Here is a 14,860-nt window from a genome sequence, read left to right as displayed (position 1 = left end):
GCGATGCTATGCTGGTGGCTACGTTTACGTCAGTATTCAGGAAGATATCTGCTCCGACAGTCTCATGGTGCGAGTCTGGGTTTTCTTGCGGATTACCCTGGTTCGATGACAGCAGCAGCAGTAGTGATGATGATGAGTTGATTTTGTTATATAGTGTATCATCGAGAAACGAGTGGGTACATCGCATCAATAGAAAAAGAAAGAGTTTTGGTGAATATCACCACTTGATGAGTGATCTTGAGGCTGATGATGAAAAATTTAGGACTTATTTTAGGTTAAGTCGTGAACAGTTCGACGAAGTCCTGGCAATGGTTGATGGTGACATAAGGAAAAATAATACAAACTACAGGGAAGCAATTTCTAGCCGGGAGCGGCTGGCAATTTGCTTGAGGTAAGAAAAAAGTCTCTTATTTTGACAACATTATTTTAATAAGAATAATAGACAGACTACATTACTTTAAATACAAACAATTTAAAATTACAATAACATTAAAATAAGAAAATTTTGTAAAAGTGATTTTCAGCTATTTTCTGTGTTAACTTAATAATCATAATACAAGAAAAACTGAGTTGCCAAAAATAAAGTATTTAATGATTTCAATATACTGTAAAGGTAAATATTAAGAATGAAAAAGCCCTGTTGTTGGTGTGTCCGTTCCCTCTGAGTCACAACCGATGACTGCCGGCACGCCACCCACCTAAACCACAGGCTGAGCGCCTGCGGGAAAGGGAGTACTGTGCCGACAGGCACCGAGCTGTTTTAAACTGTGAGGAAAATACGGCACACGAGGTGGTGGCCCCCAGAAGGAGGTGCCACCCCTCAATATTTAATTATATAAATCAAGTACAAAATAATAAAGAACTTGAGACTACAAAAATGGACTCATCTCTCAGGATGAAAGAAAAGAGACGGTGCCTGTAATAAAGGACTTACTAAAAAAAGACCTCATAAAGGATTTACTAAATATTTTATATATTAATTATAACAAATGTCATCATTGAGTGAAGATAAAATATATCCAGTCTGGGAAAGAGATGTCTCATTGTTTCCTGGGATCGGAGCAGTTGACTGTCGAGACTGAAGTGTAGGTGAAGGCGAAGCTGATGAAAATGGTTGTGATTGTATACTTGTGGAGGGGGATGGAGTGGCAACAAACAACTGCTGTGAAGTAGACCCACAAGCAGAGGTACAGTTCCATTCATGTTGCTCTTCCGCTCTACAAATGCTACTTAACAAATCCATTTTTATTTTGTTTTGTAATTGGCGGGGTAATTTCCGAACCGATTGGGCAGCACTAGCAAAAAATAAGTTTATATCATCAGGAATGCTTTTAGCTCGAGTTTTTTTATTGCATTCTTTATTTTGCATATAAGCCAACACTTTGTCAACGCCTCTTAGTGATCGGTTTCTTCGTTCTTTTACCGTGGAAGTAATTTGACTTGCGTTTTCAGCATCATCGGCCATACTTTCCCCGTCAATGTCATCTTGTTGCTCGGATAAATTTCTCTGCTGTTCCCAATGATTCGAATGTTCCTCGATTTCATCCGGCATGGGAATGTTAGAGTCGCTCCTGAAAATAAATAAAATACAATAGTAGTCGGTCCTATTTTAGAAATTATTAGTTTGCGACTAAAATCCAACAGCCTTGTCATGAAGAAAAACACGATGTTTATATCGACACAGGTCATATGAAAAAGTTAGAATTTTCTTCTCAAAAGGAATGTAAAACATCTTTAGTCCATGCCGACCTAACTAACACCTAAGACTAACAAACACGTACAGTGTGTATGGGATAGAGCCTCACAATATGAGAGAACATTAAGCACTCAATTAAACACTTATACTTACGGTCTATGCGTGCTAGTTTTAAGCACAAATGACATTTGATCTTCGTATTTCCATTTTTTAATCTTTTTTGCTGCCTGCCCAGTTGTTGTTTTTCGGCGAAGTACAGCTTGGCGGTGACAGTCCTTTAGTTTTTTCCACTCACGTCTCAAAGAGTTTTCTGAATTTTTTTTTTTCAGATTCCTGGCAACTGGAGATACATATACAACAATCAGTTTCAGCTACAGAATTGGGATAAGCACAGTTGCTAATATCGTAGAAGAAGTGAGTGATGCATTATGGCTACGCTTGCAACCAGAGTTCATGCCAACACCAAATGAAGCTCTGTGGCGACAAATTGAGAAAGGATTCAAAGAAAGATGGAACTTCCCTCACTGCATAGGCGCAATTGACGGGAAACATGTTGCAATCCAAGCACCCCCTCACTCTGGTTCTAGCTTTTATAATTATAATCATTATTATTCAATTGTACTACTTGGACTTGTCGATTCTGACTATAAATTCATAGCGATAGATTCTGGTGCGTATGGTAAAGAGTGTGATAACAGTATTTTTATGGATAGTGCTCTTGGACAAAGGATCTGCAGTTACAGTATTGCAATGCCGCCTGATGAGCCAATTGTTGAGCTGGGTATCAATCTACCATATGTTATAGTGGGAGATGAGGCATTTCCTCTTAAGCGATTTTTACTTCGCCCTTTTCCACGTGACAAAAGACTCACACCTGAAATGCGTGTATATAATTATCGCCTTTGCCGTTGCAGGAGAGTTGTGGAAAATGCGTTCGGTATATTAGCACAAAGATGGCGGGTGTACTTTCGGCCATTGACTTGCAAGGTTGATACAGTAAACAAAGTCATAAAAGCTACAACGGTTCTGCATAACTACCTCCGTTGCAGAGGTGACACGTTGTCCGTACTCTCTGCTGAAGAGATCGCAGAGGGCTACAAGAAATGCTGGAAGCCTGTGCCTCGTTTCGGATCGCAAGCCTCTAATGAAGGAAAACACATTCGCAATGAGTTTGTTGTTTATTTTAATTCAGATGAGGATACAGTGCCATGGCAAGATTAACAAATGTAACAATATTAATAAAAAATTGCTACTGTAAGCCTACTTTCATTCATGCGTTTATGGTGTGGTGTTTCAATGTGCACTGTATATTTTTTAAACAGTAGTAAAAAATAAACTTTATTTCTTCTGATTATACTGTAAATAAAATTAAATGGCAGAGTACTATAAATTTACTTACTGTCTTTTAATGTCACTTGAGCAATTTCGTCCCAGGCTTTGTCCTTCATTCCAATATCTCTGTACACCTCTAATGTAGAGTCCCAAATCACTGGACGTGCACGTACTTCTTCGATCAGCTGTTCCATTTTTCATTAAGATAACCAAATTAACAATATCCAAAGATAAAAATAAGAACCACACAATGGGGAACGCTGCAGTGCACGTGTAGTTGAGGCTGCAACGTGGTCTTAACTGCGTTCTGCGCATGCGTGGGCTAAAACATAGCCGCTATGTTTCAAAAAGATCGCTCACCGAGCGAACGCTGGCTACGCGTAGCGGGCATAGCGGGCGTGGCGCGTGGACGTGGCCCTGCAGTATGAACGGACTCATTTGATAAGCTGGGGAGCGATCTTTTGAAACATGGCTAGCGTACATTCAGCCACGCACGCTACATGCGGTGTGAAATGGCCTTATTAGATCGCGGTTGCAAATCCGGTTCAGTAGGGCAGTCTTCAGTGACTCTTCTGAATCAGTGGGAGGCATCAATGAAGTTGAAAATCAAAACTTTGATCCTCCCTTTCAATTTTGGTAAAATACCTGGCCACACATATTCCATCAACCGCTACAAAGCCCATAGATTTTTCAATTTGTTTTTTACTGATATATTGCTGAACATGTTTGCACTGGAGACCAACAGGTATGCAAATCAAACAATTACTTCAATGATCACCAATATTTGACCGAACAGTTTTATGCGTAACTGGTTACCTGTTTCTCTCATTGAGATCAAAGCCTACTTAGTTGTGATTGTGAACATGGGATTGATCAGAAAAGCTTCCATCAAATTATACTGGTCTAAAAGTACCTCACAAGAAACACCTTGGTTTGGAAAAATGTTTCAACGAAATCGTTTTGATGCCATCCAGATTTTTTTTACATGGTGAATAATGCAAATCTACCTAAAGCAGGTGAGCCTAACTATGATGCTGCTCAAAAATTTGAACCACTACTTCAACATTAAAATAAGTTATTTAAACACCGGCCATCAGCAGCTTTCTGTTGATGAATCTATCACTGGAACAAAGAGTTAATTATAACTGATGCAATACATGCCAAATAAACCTTATCACCTTTGGGGCATAAAGTTTTGGGTTCTTTGTGACTCCTTTTCCAACTACTGTCTTAGTTTATGTTGCGAAAAGGCAAAAATAATGCCCAAAACAGATATGAAATAAAGGAAAATGGTCTTGGCTATTCAGTTGTAAAAAATCTGCTAATGGCTTGCAATTATGTACAAAAAGGTTATCATGTTTCCACAGATAATGTTTTTAGTGTTAGGTTAGTGAAGGATTTATATACCTAAAGAACATTTTTCACTGGAACACTAAGACAAAACAGAAAATTGCTTCCAGACTATACTTTCAAATAAACTGAAAGTAGGCCAAAAGAAATTCTGGAAACAAGGCAATACTGAAATATTATCCTTCAGGGAGAAACAAAGTCAAAAGAGGTGGATTCCAAAAAGAGCTAAGTCAATTTTTTCTCAATTTATGATTTTAGTTGTTCCAGAATACTGAATTACAGTTGTATACAGTGTTGTTATTGATACTAGTCAATGGGAGCTAAGTCTAATGTAAATGAAAGGTGAAATATGACATTTCTTCCAAAGAGTGCTAAGTCACTGGGAGTTTCATTCCAAACCACTCTAAGTCTGTGAGCATGCGCAAAATAGCAGCTGATCTGTCATAAAAATCCCTAACCTGGAATACCAGTCACAAGTGTTCTTTTGGTGGTTTTGTATTGTGTTGGTTTATTATTTGAAGTAAATAATGTGTGATAATAGTTTGCTTGAAGAATATAATAAACAAGTTGATTTGTCAGATAGAGGAAGAAAGAGAACTAGAAATGAAGAAAACTGGGACAAAAACCGGCGAAAATATGCTAGGAACTGTTCATCATCTAAAAGTAAGCCTACTATTGATTGTAAACATAACCTTAAAAAGGGCTGTTTAGCTGACTCTTTAACAGAAGAAGACGTTATTGATTTTTTCAATAAGATACATAAGCATAAATCTCAAGCAACTCAAGATAATTTTTTAATGAAATACATTCATACTTCTCAGCCTAAAACAACAAGACCTAGAAAGGAAAACCCTAGATGCCGTAGTGTTGCATCATATTTCATACGTAAAGCTAATGGGCCTATTGTTCAAGTCTGTGCCAAGACATTTTGCTCTATAACACAAGTTGGGCGAAAAAGACTGAGCAATGTAAGTAAATATTTCAGAGAACACGGCGAGTCTAGGCCAGAAAATAGAGGGGATAGAAGAGTCACTGAAAATGACAAAAGTATTACCATGTCAATAATAAACTTTATTATAAGATTGAAGTGAGTAGTAATAAAGTGTAGGTTCTGGGACAGAACCTGTGACCCCTGTTATCTCTCTGCGGGAGGTCCTTATCAGTGATAACCTTTGACATTTCCGCATATTTTAAGATAAGCACGTGCCAGATAACCTTGACCTTAATTAAAAAGCAATTGACCCCAATTAAATAACAATTAGATAAGTCTTATCTGACCCGCGAGGTCGCTACTATTGTTTACGTTTCGTTATTGGCACGCGCCGGTTCGTATCGCGCATTCTTGACCTCTAGGTCATGGAAGTTGATATTATTGTTTACTTTCAGCCCACTTTGGCGGAGAAAAACATTAAAATGTCAGAAGAACAAAGAAAAGCTTACAATTTAAGAGTTTTGAGAAATAGGTATCAAATATTCTATGAGAGACGTGAAGGTGAACGAATTCAGAGCTCTTTCGTTTCATCTTCGACTTGGACGTGGGGTGATTCAAAATGTTACAAAGCACAGGTTTCACGTCCAACGGATACAAACAACTGCGTACAAGACTCTCAAGTTTCAAGTAGCAGCTAGCTCTAAGGATGAAGATTTGAGACCGGTTACAACTTTTCATAAACTTATAATTGAGAGTAATAAAAAGATTGTGGAAGATTTACTAGTAAAAAAATAATTGTATAATTTTGTGTGAAAATACTCGTATAAATGTAACTTTTAATAAGTTAATAATTTTTTTTATTTTGTGTTAATGCCTTAATAAAGTTAGAAGAGCAGAAATAATCAACAGTTCAGAAGATGATTGGTACAATTCATTATACTAATGCTTTGATATCAATTGACCTGACCTCTGATAAATGTTTTATCTAACAACCAATTTAATTTTAAAGGAAGCGGTATTGTTTGATCCACCGCTAACAGTGATTATGCACCAAAACATGCTTGCAACTTCTGCTCTCCTGATAATATCACATTTTATTTGTCCTTTATTTACCCTTGTTTACTTAGATTTACGCTGAGAATAACAAAGCGCATAGTTCAGATTGATAAATTTTTAATTATTTTCAAACACGTGGTGACCTTTAACTGTAAACGTCAGTTCTGGATGGGTATATAGCGTTCTTCTCTTCAGAGAGTTAATCAAGTCCAAGTTTTGACTTCCAAACGTCTGCTTCTCACTTAAAAAGTAAGTAGTAATCTTTCACTTTATAGTCAGTGTGATAGAAAATGGAAACCTTGCGGTGTTAACAGAAGTTTTCTATTGCACTTTAAAGAATTACAAACATACTTAGTGCTGTTGAGCAGAGAACGGAAACCTTGCGGTGTTAACGTAAGTTCTCTGTTTTAACAGTTGTTTTATGTTAAAATATTAACAAAAATTCACTTTATAGTCAGTGTGATAGAAAATGGAAACCTTGCGGTGTTAACACAAGTTTTCTATTGCACTTTAAAAAAATTATAAGTCTATAAGCACTTAGTTTTTTGAGGGCAGAGAATGGAAACCTTGCGGTGTTAACGTAAGTTCTCTGTTTAGCTAGACATACATAATTTATACAAGACATACAAGCCCATCATGTCGTGGAAACCGTGGATTCTGACAATGAATCCATGAGATCTGATGCCGTGGTTGACCAACCAAAGAAAAGCACTTCTTCTTCAAAAGTAGAGGGTGCGTTGATCAGTTTGATAATTTTAATTCAAAATTTGTATACGATTGGGTTAAATTCTTTGGATATGTGGGAGAAGGCAGTCAACGGACTAAAAAAATGCTAAACTTTGAAAAACAACTTTGAGGCTATGGCCCTAGTGTTTGACTTAACACACCTTATGAACGTTTTTTATTCCAATGTACAGATTAACCCGGTAGATCTTAGTCAAGAAAAGGTCCCGTTGCTCACTGCAGAAGTTAAAACATACGATGAAGTAATGTCTATTTTTAAACCAATTATTAGTAAAAAACCGTTGAAAGGGAAAAAATACACACCTGAAATAGTTAATGCTGTAATTCAATGTTTAAATTATATTCTTTCGGGGTCATCTAAAAATGAAGAAGAAGAAAAAAAGAGTAGCAAGAGAGGTAGATCAAAACAGTTAAAACAAAAATCTGTCAAAAAACTTATAAATCTCGATCAGCCTCAACCTCCTTGTCTTCTTCTTCATCTTCTTCTAGTTCATCGTCTTCACCAGACTCATCTTCTTGCAGTGAAGACACGGAATCTGAATCAGACTGATAGTCTTTTTAGAAGTAGGAAAGGGAAGGGACCAATAGTCTTAAGTCAACAATTTCAATGTTTAAAAAATAAGAAAAGATTAAGGTTTACTTCTCCAGGAGAACAGGGTACGCATTTAATAAAATTTGAAATTACTAAAACAAAAGACCTAAAGTATTGCAGTTCAAGTAGCATGTATTGGCAGATGGTATCAAAAAAAGGCTTGTTTTTGATTGATTCCACTAAAGGTGATGAAAAGGAAGCTCTAAAAAATCTATCTTCTATTTTAACTATTTTTGGTAAGAAGGTTAAAAACATTGAAAATACAAAATTAACGGTGATTGATCAGAAAGTAAAGAAGTAAACATATTATGTAAATAGGGTTAGTTAAGTGATATTTCTTTCTTCTATCTTAACCACTTTTTAGAAAAAGTAAGGAAAACATAAATAATAGGAAAGTGCCCAAATTCGGACCACCATTTTGTTTTGTATATTTTTAAATATATAAATTATTGAAAAAAAACCTGTTTTTAAAACTATGTAATTATTTACTTTACTATGTCGTGTTATATTTGTAATTTATTTATGCCAAAAAAATCTATATAAGTTACAGGAAAGTAAATACAAAAATTTGTAAACCTTACATTCAGTTGAATCTTCAAAAAGGATTGCCTAAAACTGGACTGGGTAAAATGACAAAAAAAACTTAATTTACTGAACTAGGAAAGGGAATAAAAAACTGAAAAATCATTGCAACGGTCTTTGACAGAAAAATGATTTTTTATTTGAACATTTTTATTTAAGTGAAAATTGAAAATTTGATGAAAATTCTATGGTTGGGAAAATGTACATTGGGTTTCACGTGAATAGGTTTTGTAGATTATTAAAGGCAAAAATCACAGGATATTAAATGTCTTATCAGTCCTGCGCAATCTACATGGGCCCACATATAACACTATGATTAAACAATTACCAGAGTTCTCCTTTATTGTTCCTCCTGAAAATCTTTTCTGTCGCAAAACATACAAGCCGCGTCTTCTTCTTTGGCTGGAATTACACAGGATGGTACCTCGAGTTCTGAATTCGGATGAGAATCTATCTGCTTTCACTGCGATACTTTTTCATCCCGTTCATCAAAAGAAAGACGTTTAACCAGTTGTTTTCCTTTCTTTCCAGGTTCCCCGACATCCTCCAGTAATACGGTTCTTTGCCTTTTGCTGTGCTTATCCTTTCTCTTCTTTAGCTTTTTGGCTCTCTAATTGGTTTTATAAGGAGTAGAAGGTAATGACTGTAGACTTGCAGGCTTTTTCGTCCTCTATTTGGTCGTTCTTTTCTTGACTTGTGGAAGTGGGGTTATGTCAAATGGGCTGATCTGCCAAGATGTGGCAGGGCTCATCTCGAGTTCATTCATTCCGGCAAAGGAGATAACCAATCTTACTGAACTTGTTGATGCTTGGGATGGCTATTTAAATCGATCTCTTGAAAACCACCTTGTTCATTCTGAGTACTTTGGATTTTCTGATTTATTGGTGGGCTTAGGTTTGTGCCTTTAGGTTTATTTTTCTTCAATACAGCTTCATTAAAAAGAGGAATCCTTTGTTTGTTAGCTTCTTCTATGTATTCAAGCGTCGAGAATAGAATTTTGTTTTGTTCAATGGCATATTCCCAGTTACTTTAAAAAACACGTGATCGCTTCTTCAGCTCTCTGCATTGATGTAAAGCTTTACAAATAACTCAATCACATCAATACGCGGGGTGACAGGACGTATGGTTAATTCTGTGCCACTGTCTTATTTCATCACTGTAATGGATTTTCAGAGGACCCTATGAAGGTCTTGTCCAAACGGCTGGAGTTTTTGAGAGCGTGCTGACAGTGGGTGCTGAAGAGATGTTAGGAAGGAAGGCAGAGAGAAGAGAAGGGAAGGTTAGGGAAGAATGGAGGGCAGCAAGGCGTAAGGAGGAAACTTAAAAGTGTCAAGAGGGAGCAGAAAAGAAGGTAAAAAAAAAGAACGGTAAAAGGCCAGAGAAGAATGGGGGGGGAGGCTCGAGGAAAGTAAAAGGGCGTAAAGGAGGAGGCCAGCAAGGCAACATGGAAGGATAACTCAAGTCCGAGAGAGCAAGGTGGAAGGGGTATGGGGAAAGACAGAGGAAGGTGTATAGCCTAGGCCAGAGAGATAAGAGAATGAGAGAAAGCGAGAGGCCACGTGATAGTAGGGGAGGCAGAGAATTCAGCAAAGGCAGGAAGGGGAGGCAAAATAGAAAAGGCAAGGCAGAGACAAAAGGGCAAGAGAAAAAGCAGGAGAGTAGGCGAAGAGGGAGGCAGGAAATAATAAAGCAGGAGGCAGACGCACAGACGGCAGAGAAAGTATGTCACATGATTTTCTTTTGCCAGCGTCATTTAAATCTATGGTTTTGGGTGTGGCTCTAAAGTGCCCATCCCGCAACAAGAGCACAGGTTTTTATTTGGTCGGGATTGGAGAACTTAATGAAATGTCGAAACCACTCTGTGAAAAGGAATTGGTCTGAATCCATCCTGAAGGATGTGTGGAAAAGATAGTTCCAGACTGGAGCTCCTTTTTGTAAGGTGTTCACTCATGTTTTTTTCTAGGGAAAACTACCAACGGGGGCACAAAAGAACCAACTAGCATATGCAAGCTACAACAGTGATTAGGGCTCCACGCTCTCCTGAAGTCAAGGAAGCAACCTGTTTATGCCCCCTTGACCTACAACCTTTGCTACTTTTGATTGAACAACGGTTATTCCGGCTCTCGTCAACATTATAAATTCTATCAGGAGTAATATTTTGTCCTTCATCTAAACTTCTCCAAAATGGCCAAAAAACATCTCAAACTTTTCCTTTGCTAAACCCAAGAAGCCCCTGCTATAGAAGTCCCAGTTGGGCTTCTTTCTTTCTGATAAACTTAGACTTGTGCCTTTGTAGAAAAGACGTACCCATTTTTTTCCCTGCAATTTCATTTTGACTAGGGTGTGCGATTGATTCTTTCTGCCAATTGGACAGGGCGATTCTTCGGTGATCAGCAGAGTAAGACCAAAAAATGATGCTCCATCGCAAGGACAGTAAGTAACTTGCTCCTCTTCAATATCTTTACTTCTCAAAACAGTTGGGCATACCCTCTTTACTTTTTAGCTGCCTCTTCAGATGTGCAGATATACTCTAACATTAGGATAATTTATTAAGAGTAGTTTTGGGCCATTGAAGTGTTTACTAGCCTTTTTCCATCCCATATTTTTTTTACGAACATGCGTCTATTGCTTTTTTTTCATGTCAGATTCATTCCATTTTCGCTGGGCTATTTTTCCCATTCTTCTTTTTAATCTGAAAAACAATACAATAAGGAATATATCTGGAAAATATAACTAGGCCTATTTTTAAATAAAAAATATCACACGTTATGCAGGGGGGTCCAGTTTAGGCACTGTTGGGGGTCCGTTTTTGGCACCTCATTTCTGAAATTTTTAAATCGCCTTATTTAATTAAAAAATATCCCATAGAAATAATTACATGGTTACGTGATTCTTCAACATTACCATTTAAGAATATATTAGGGTGTGTAAGGGCTTACCTGTCACCTTATCGCGTCTCAACTAAAAAAAAACTGTGCACTCACAAAAATTTTAGTATTGCAAAAACACGTTAATGGCCGACTGTCAAGAAAGCAACTGGAGGAGGTGACGCTAGCGGCTCTTCTACTTTGTGGTGGAACCTTGCATAGTATTTAAACTGTTGTTGCTAGGTGTCAGCACTCATCAGAGACTATAACCATGGGGGTCCTCATTAAGGCGGGGTCCGTATTTGGGTACTTTCCTCTAATATTAAAAAAAAAAAAAATTCAGATTAGTTTACATTCAAATTTCACAATAGCTAAGAGATCACACTCCAGTTTAGCCGGTGATGAACAGGCTATGGAATAGGGTGGGCTGAAAAAAAAATTATTTTTTTTTTCAAGTGCTATACCGCGGAAATCTTGCATATATACTTCATAAATAAAATGCAACTGGGAAAAAAAATTATTTTTTCAATATCACGGTAGCGCAATGCAATTAAAAATAGTTCGTTTTTTGAAAAAAACTTGGATTTTTATAATTTTTTCTCCGGTGTAAAAACTTTAAATAATCAATCGCTATAGTGAAAAAACTGTATAATTTGACTTAGAAAACAGAAATACACAATGAACCAGTTAAAAAAAACAATGTTTACGGTAGCGCAAACAGCTTTAAATAACGGATAATTACGCTAAAAGGCGCAGTTTACAACACTGCCGTCCCGCGCGGAATGATTCGTTTTGTATGTGACTGTACCGTGTCCCCCACCACTCGTACCCAACCCACAATTCCTTGCGTTGTGTACGCTTGCTTCGCCATTTTGTGAGCTCGCGTCAGTGACTCGGCAGCTTTTGTCAGTGTCAAAGCTTCTTTTGTGTTACTTAGTTGAGTGTGTGTTGAGTGTCATGGCTTTGTCCAGAAAATTACGCGTAGTGAGTTTTATTGTCCGATATTCGGTTACCAAAGGAACTGCCTGTAAGTAAACTGCCTTCCTATGAAGACGTTTTTAAAAGTGCTTCTTTCTTGAACATTACAATTTAGCTGTGGAAACCAACAACAAATTGTTGAAACAACAACAGTTTTTCACAAATTTCTAATATTGTTGCACCGAAAGTTAAGCAATTATTTGATAAATCCTCAATACCAACAGTCTCCCTTTACAGAATTGTTCAAATGATCAATGCCTACAATAACAGTTACAGAGGTCTTATGAAGTCCTACAAACGAGATAAGGAAAAAAGACTCGTTCAAAAAAAAAGTTGAAGAATTCAAGCAAAAAGTCTTTGCGACTGTTTGATATCTCCGCATGCAAATGCACAGTAACATTAGATTGCAATTGCCGAAAGGCCGTTGACTTGTGTGAGTGTCCGGTATCGATTGTTTGTACATGTGAGAAGTCAAAAAAAGTACCAGTCATTGAACTTAAGTTTTTGTACCTTCAAAGAAAACATAGTTTAGGCAAAATTGGTAACGTAGATGTGAAGGAGTAAAAAAAAATTATTCAAAGACCAAAAAAGAAAAAACACTGAGTAAGCAGATGTCAGTCGAACGTTGACTCATTGTCACAGCCATCGTGCTCAAAAACTATGGAACCTACACAAATAGAAGACTTTGACTCAACTGAAATAAATAGAAATGAGGATAGTAGCGATGAAGAGTTTCAACCTGTTGTAAAGACACCATGGCAGATGCGAGTTAAATTGACTAATACTGCGCTAACAAGTGATCGTTTTGGAGTTTCTGATAGAGCAACAGCTGCTATTGCTTCTAGCCTTTTGCAAGATTTTGGTATTATAACTGAAACTGAACATTCTAATGTTATTGATAAAAATAAAATCCGAAGGGGGAAAAAGGTTTATCCGCACAGAACTGCAGGTGCAGAATCAGGCTGAGCTCAACACATTTCAAGGATTGTATTTTGATGGAAGGAAAGATGACACTATTGTGATTGAAAAGGTAAATTCAAAGCATTTTCGGAGAGTGATTAAGGAGAAGAACATTATTCTATCATTCAAGAACCTGGATCTGTATATGTTGGTCATGTGACACCTTGTTCTGGATTCTGCTCAAAACATTGCCGACAGTATAAATTTCTTATTTAAAAAAAACTGGACTTTCCTTGATGATTTAGACGTCATTGGATGTGACGGCACCGTTACAAATACAGGGTGGAAAGGGGGCCGTAATTCGAACAATGAAGAAAAAGTGAAAAGGCCAATGCAGTGGGCAGTTTGTCTCTTGCACTTCAACGAATTACCACTCCGACACTTGTTCCAGTTTTTGGATGGAGACACTACAGGGCCTACAACATTTAAAGGACCTATCGGAACAGAGCTCAATAACTGCGAAAAACTCCCCTTGGTGAAATTTGCTAGTGTGGAGTGTGAAATTTCCAGATATTGACCGAAGCATATTGAGCAAGGGACCAACAGTATTTACTGGACATAAGTTCTGCTGTACAATCAGGAATCTGTCCTATAGATTTATCTCACCGTGAACCTGGCCCACTCTCTCACGCAAGATGGCTAACAATGGCTAACAGGATTCTAAGATTGTATGTGAGTGTTGAATATCCATCAGACGAACATAAAATCGTAGTTCATTTTTATTCTGAAGTCATACCATGCCTGTTTGGTTCAATATCAAAAAAAGCAAGTACTTAATACTGATGGACCAGAACACATATTTCAAACTGTAAAAATCCTCAAGATTCCTGCCTGAAAATCTGCTTCAAGTAATTGACCCCCGTTATTGAAAGGAACGCTTACTTTGCCCACCCAGAAAACTTGATGTTGAGTATGATAGTAGATAAAAGAACTCACATAAGAGAATTGGGTTTGAGACGAATCATAAAGGCCAGGACATCAGCACCCAAAAGAAAGTCAATTAGAGCTTTCCATCCACCCAAATTAAATTTTCAAGCCACAGAGTACAGTGAACTGATTTGACTGGACTGCCACCACATTGTCACCACCACCATTACTAAGAAGAATCAGCAACGAAGAAATTCGTGCAAAAATCTTGACTGGGGACACCGCAGCTGAATGGAGATTCGACAAATTTTCCTTGTCATACGCAAGCGGTTGAACGATGCATCAAACTTGTAACCATCGCTTCACAAAAAGTAGTTGGTTTTGAAGCAAGAGATGGGCTCATCCGAACTACACTACAGTCAAGAGCAGCTATGCCATGCTTTGAAAGCAAATCAGCCTTCAAACTTCCTAAACAAGAATGATTATGGACTTGTGATGAAAATATATCCTACAAATCAAAATTCCTTTTTGAATTTTCAATAACAATTTTCATGAAAAATGTGTAATGCTATGATTAAGTTGATGCTAATAAACTATGTTAAAAAGGAATTTGAATTATTAATTTGCAGTCCCCACACTTTAAACAACAAATAAATTAAAACAAAACTTTTTATTAAAAGGCATTGTGAGTAAACTGTCGCAGGACGGCAGTGTTGTAAAACTGCGCCTTTTAGCGTAATTATCCGTTATTTAAAGCTGTTTGCGCTACCGTAAACATTGTTTTTTTAACTGGTTCATTGTGTATTTCTGTTTTCTAAGTCAAATTATACAGTTTTTTCACTATAGCGATTGATTATTTAAAGTTTTTACACCGGAGAAAAAATTATAAAAATCCAAGTTTTTTT

At 37.2% G+C, this 14,860-nt stretch overlaps 1 protein-coding gene across 1 annotated transcript; it reads right to left on the bottom strand.

Annotated features, from left to right (window-relative positions):
* Nucleotides 1-640: 640 nt before the first annotated feature.
* LOC124370338 lies at nucleotides 641-2,754 on the bottom strand. The gene is made up of 2 exons (XM_046828628.1): nucleotides 1,850-2,754; nucleotides 641-1,571 (listed from the first exon to the last, which is right to left on the bottom strand). The coding sequence occupies exons 1-2, from the start codon at nucleotides 1,882-1,884 to the stop codon at nucleotides 977-979; spliced, it is 630 nt and encodes a 209-aa protein (XP_046684584.1). The 5' UTR covers nucleotides 1,885-2,754; the 3' UTR covers nucleotides 641-976.
* Nucleotides 2,755-14,860: the final 12,106 nt, after the last annotated feature.

The sequence above is a fragment of the Homalodisca vitripennis genome, unplaced genomic scaffold (assembly GCF_021130785.1).
Source record: "Homalodisca vitripennis isolate AUS2020 unplaced genomic scaffold, UT_GWSS_2.1 ScUCBcl_86;HRSCAF=1036, whole genome shotgun sequence".
NCBI classification, from domain to species: domain Eukaryota; kingdom Metazoa; phylum Arthropoda; class Insecta; order Hemiptera; family Cicadellidae; genus Homalodisca; species Homalodisca vitripennis.
This window is presented reverse-complemented; position numbering and strand designations above follow the sequence as displayed.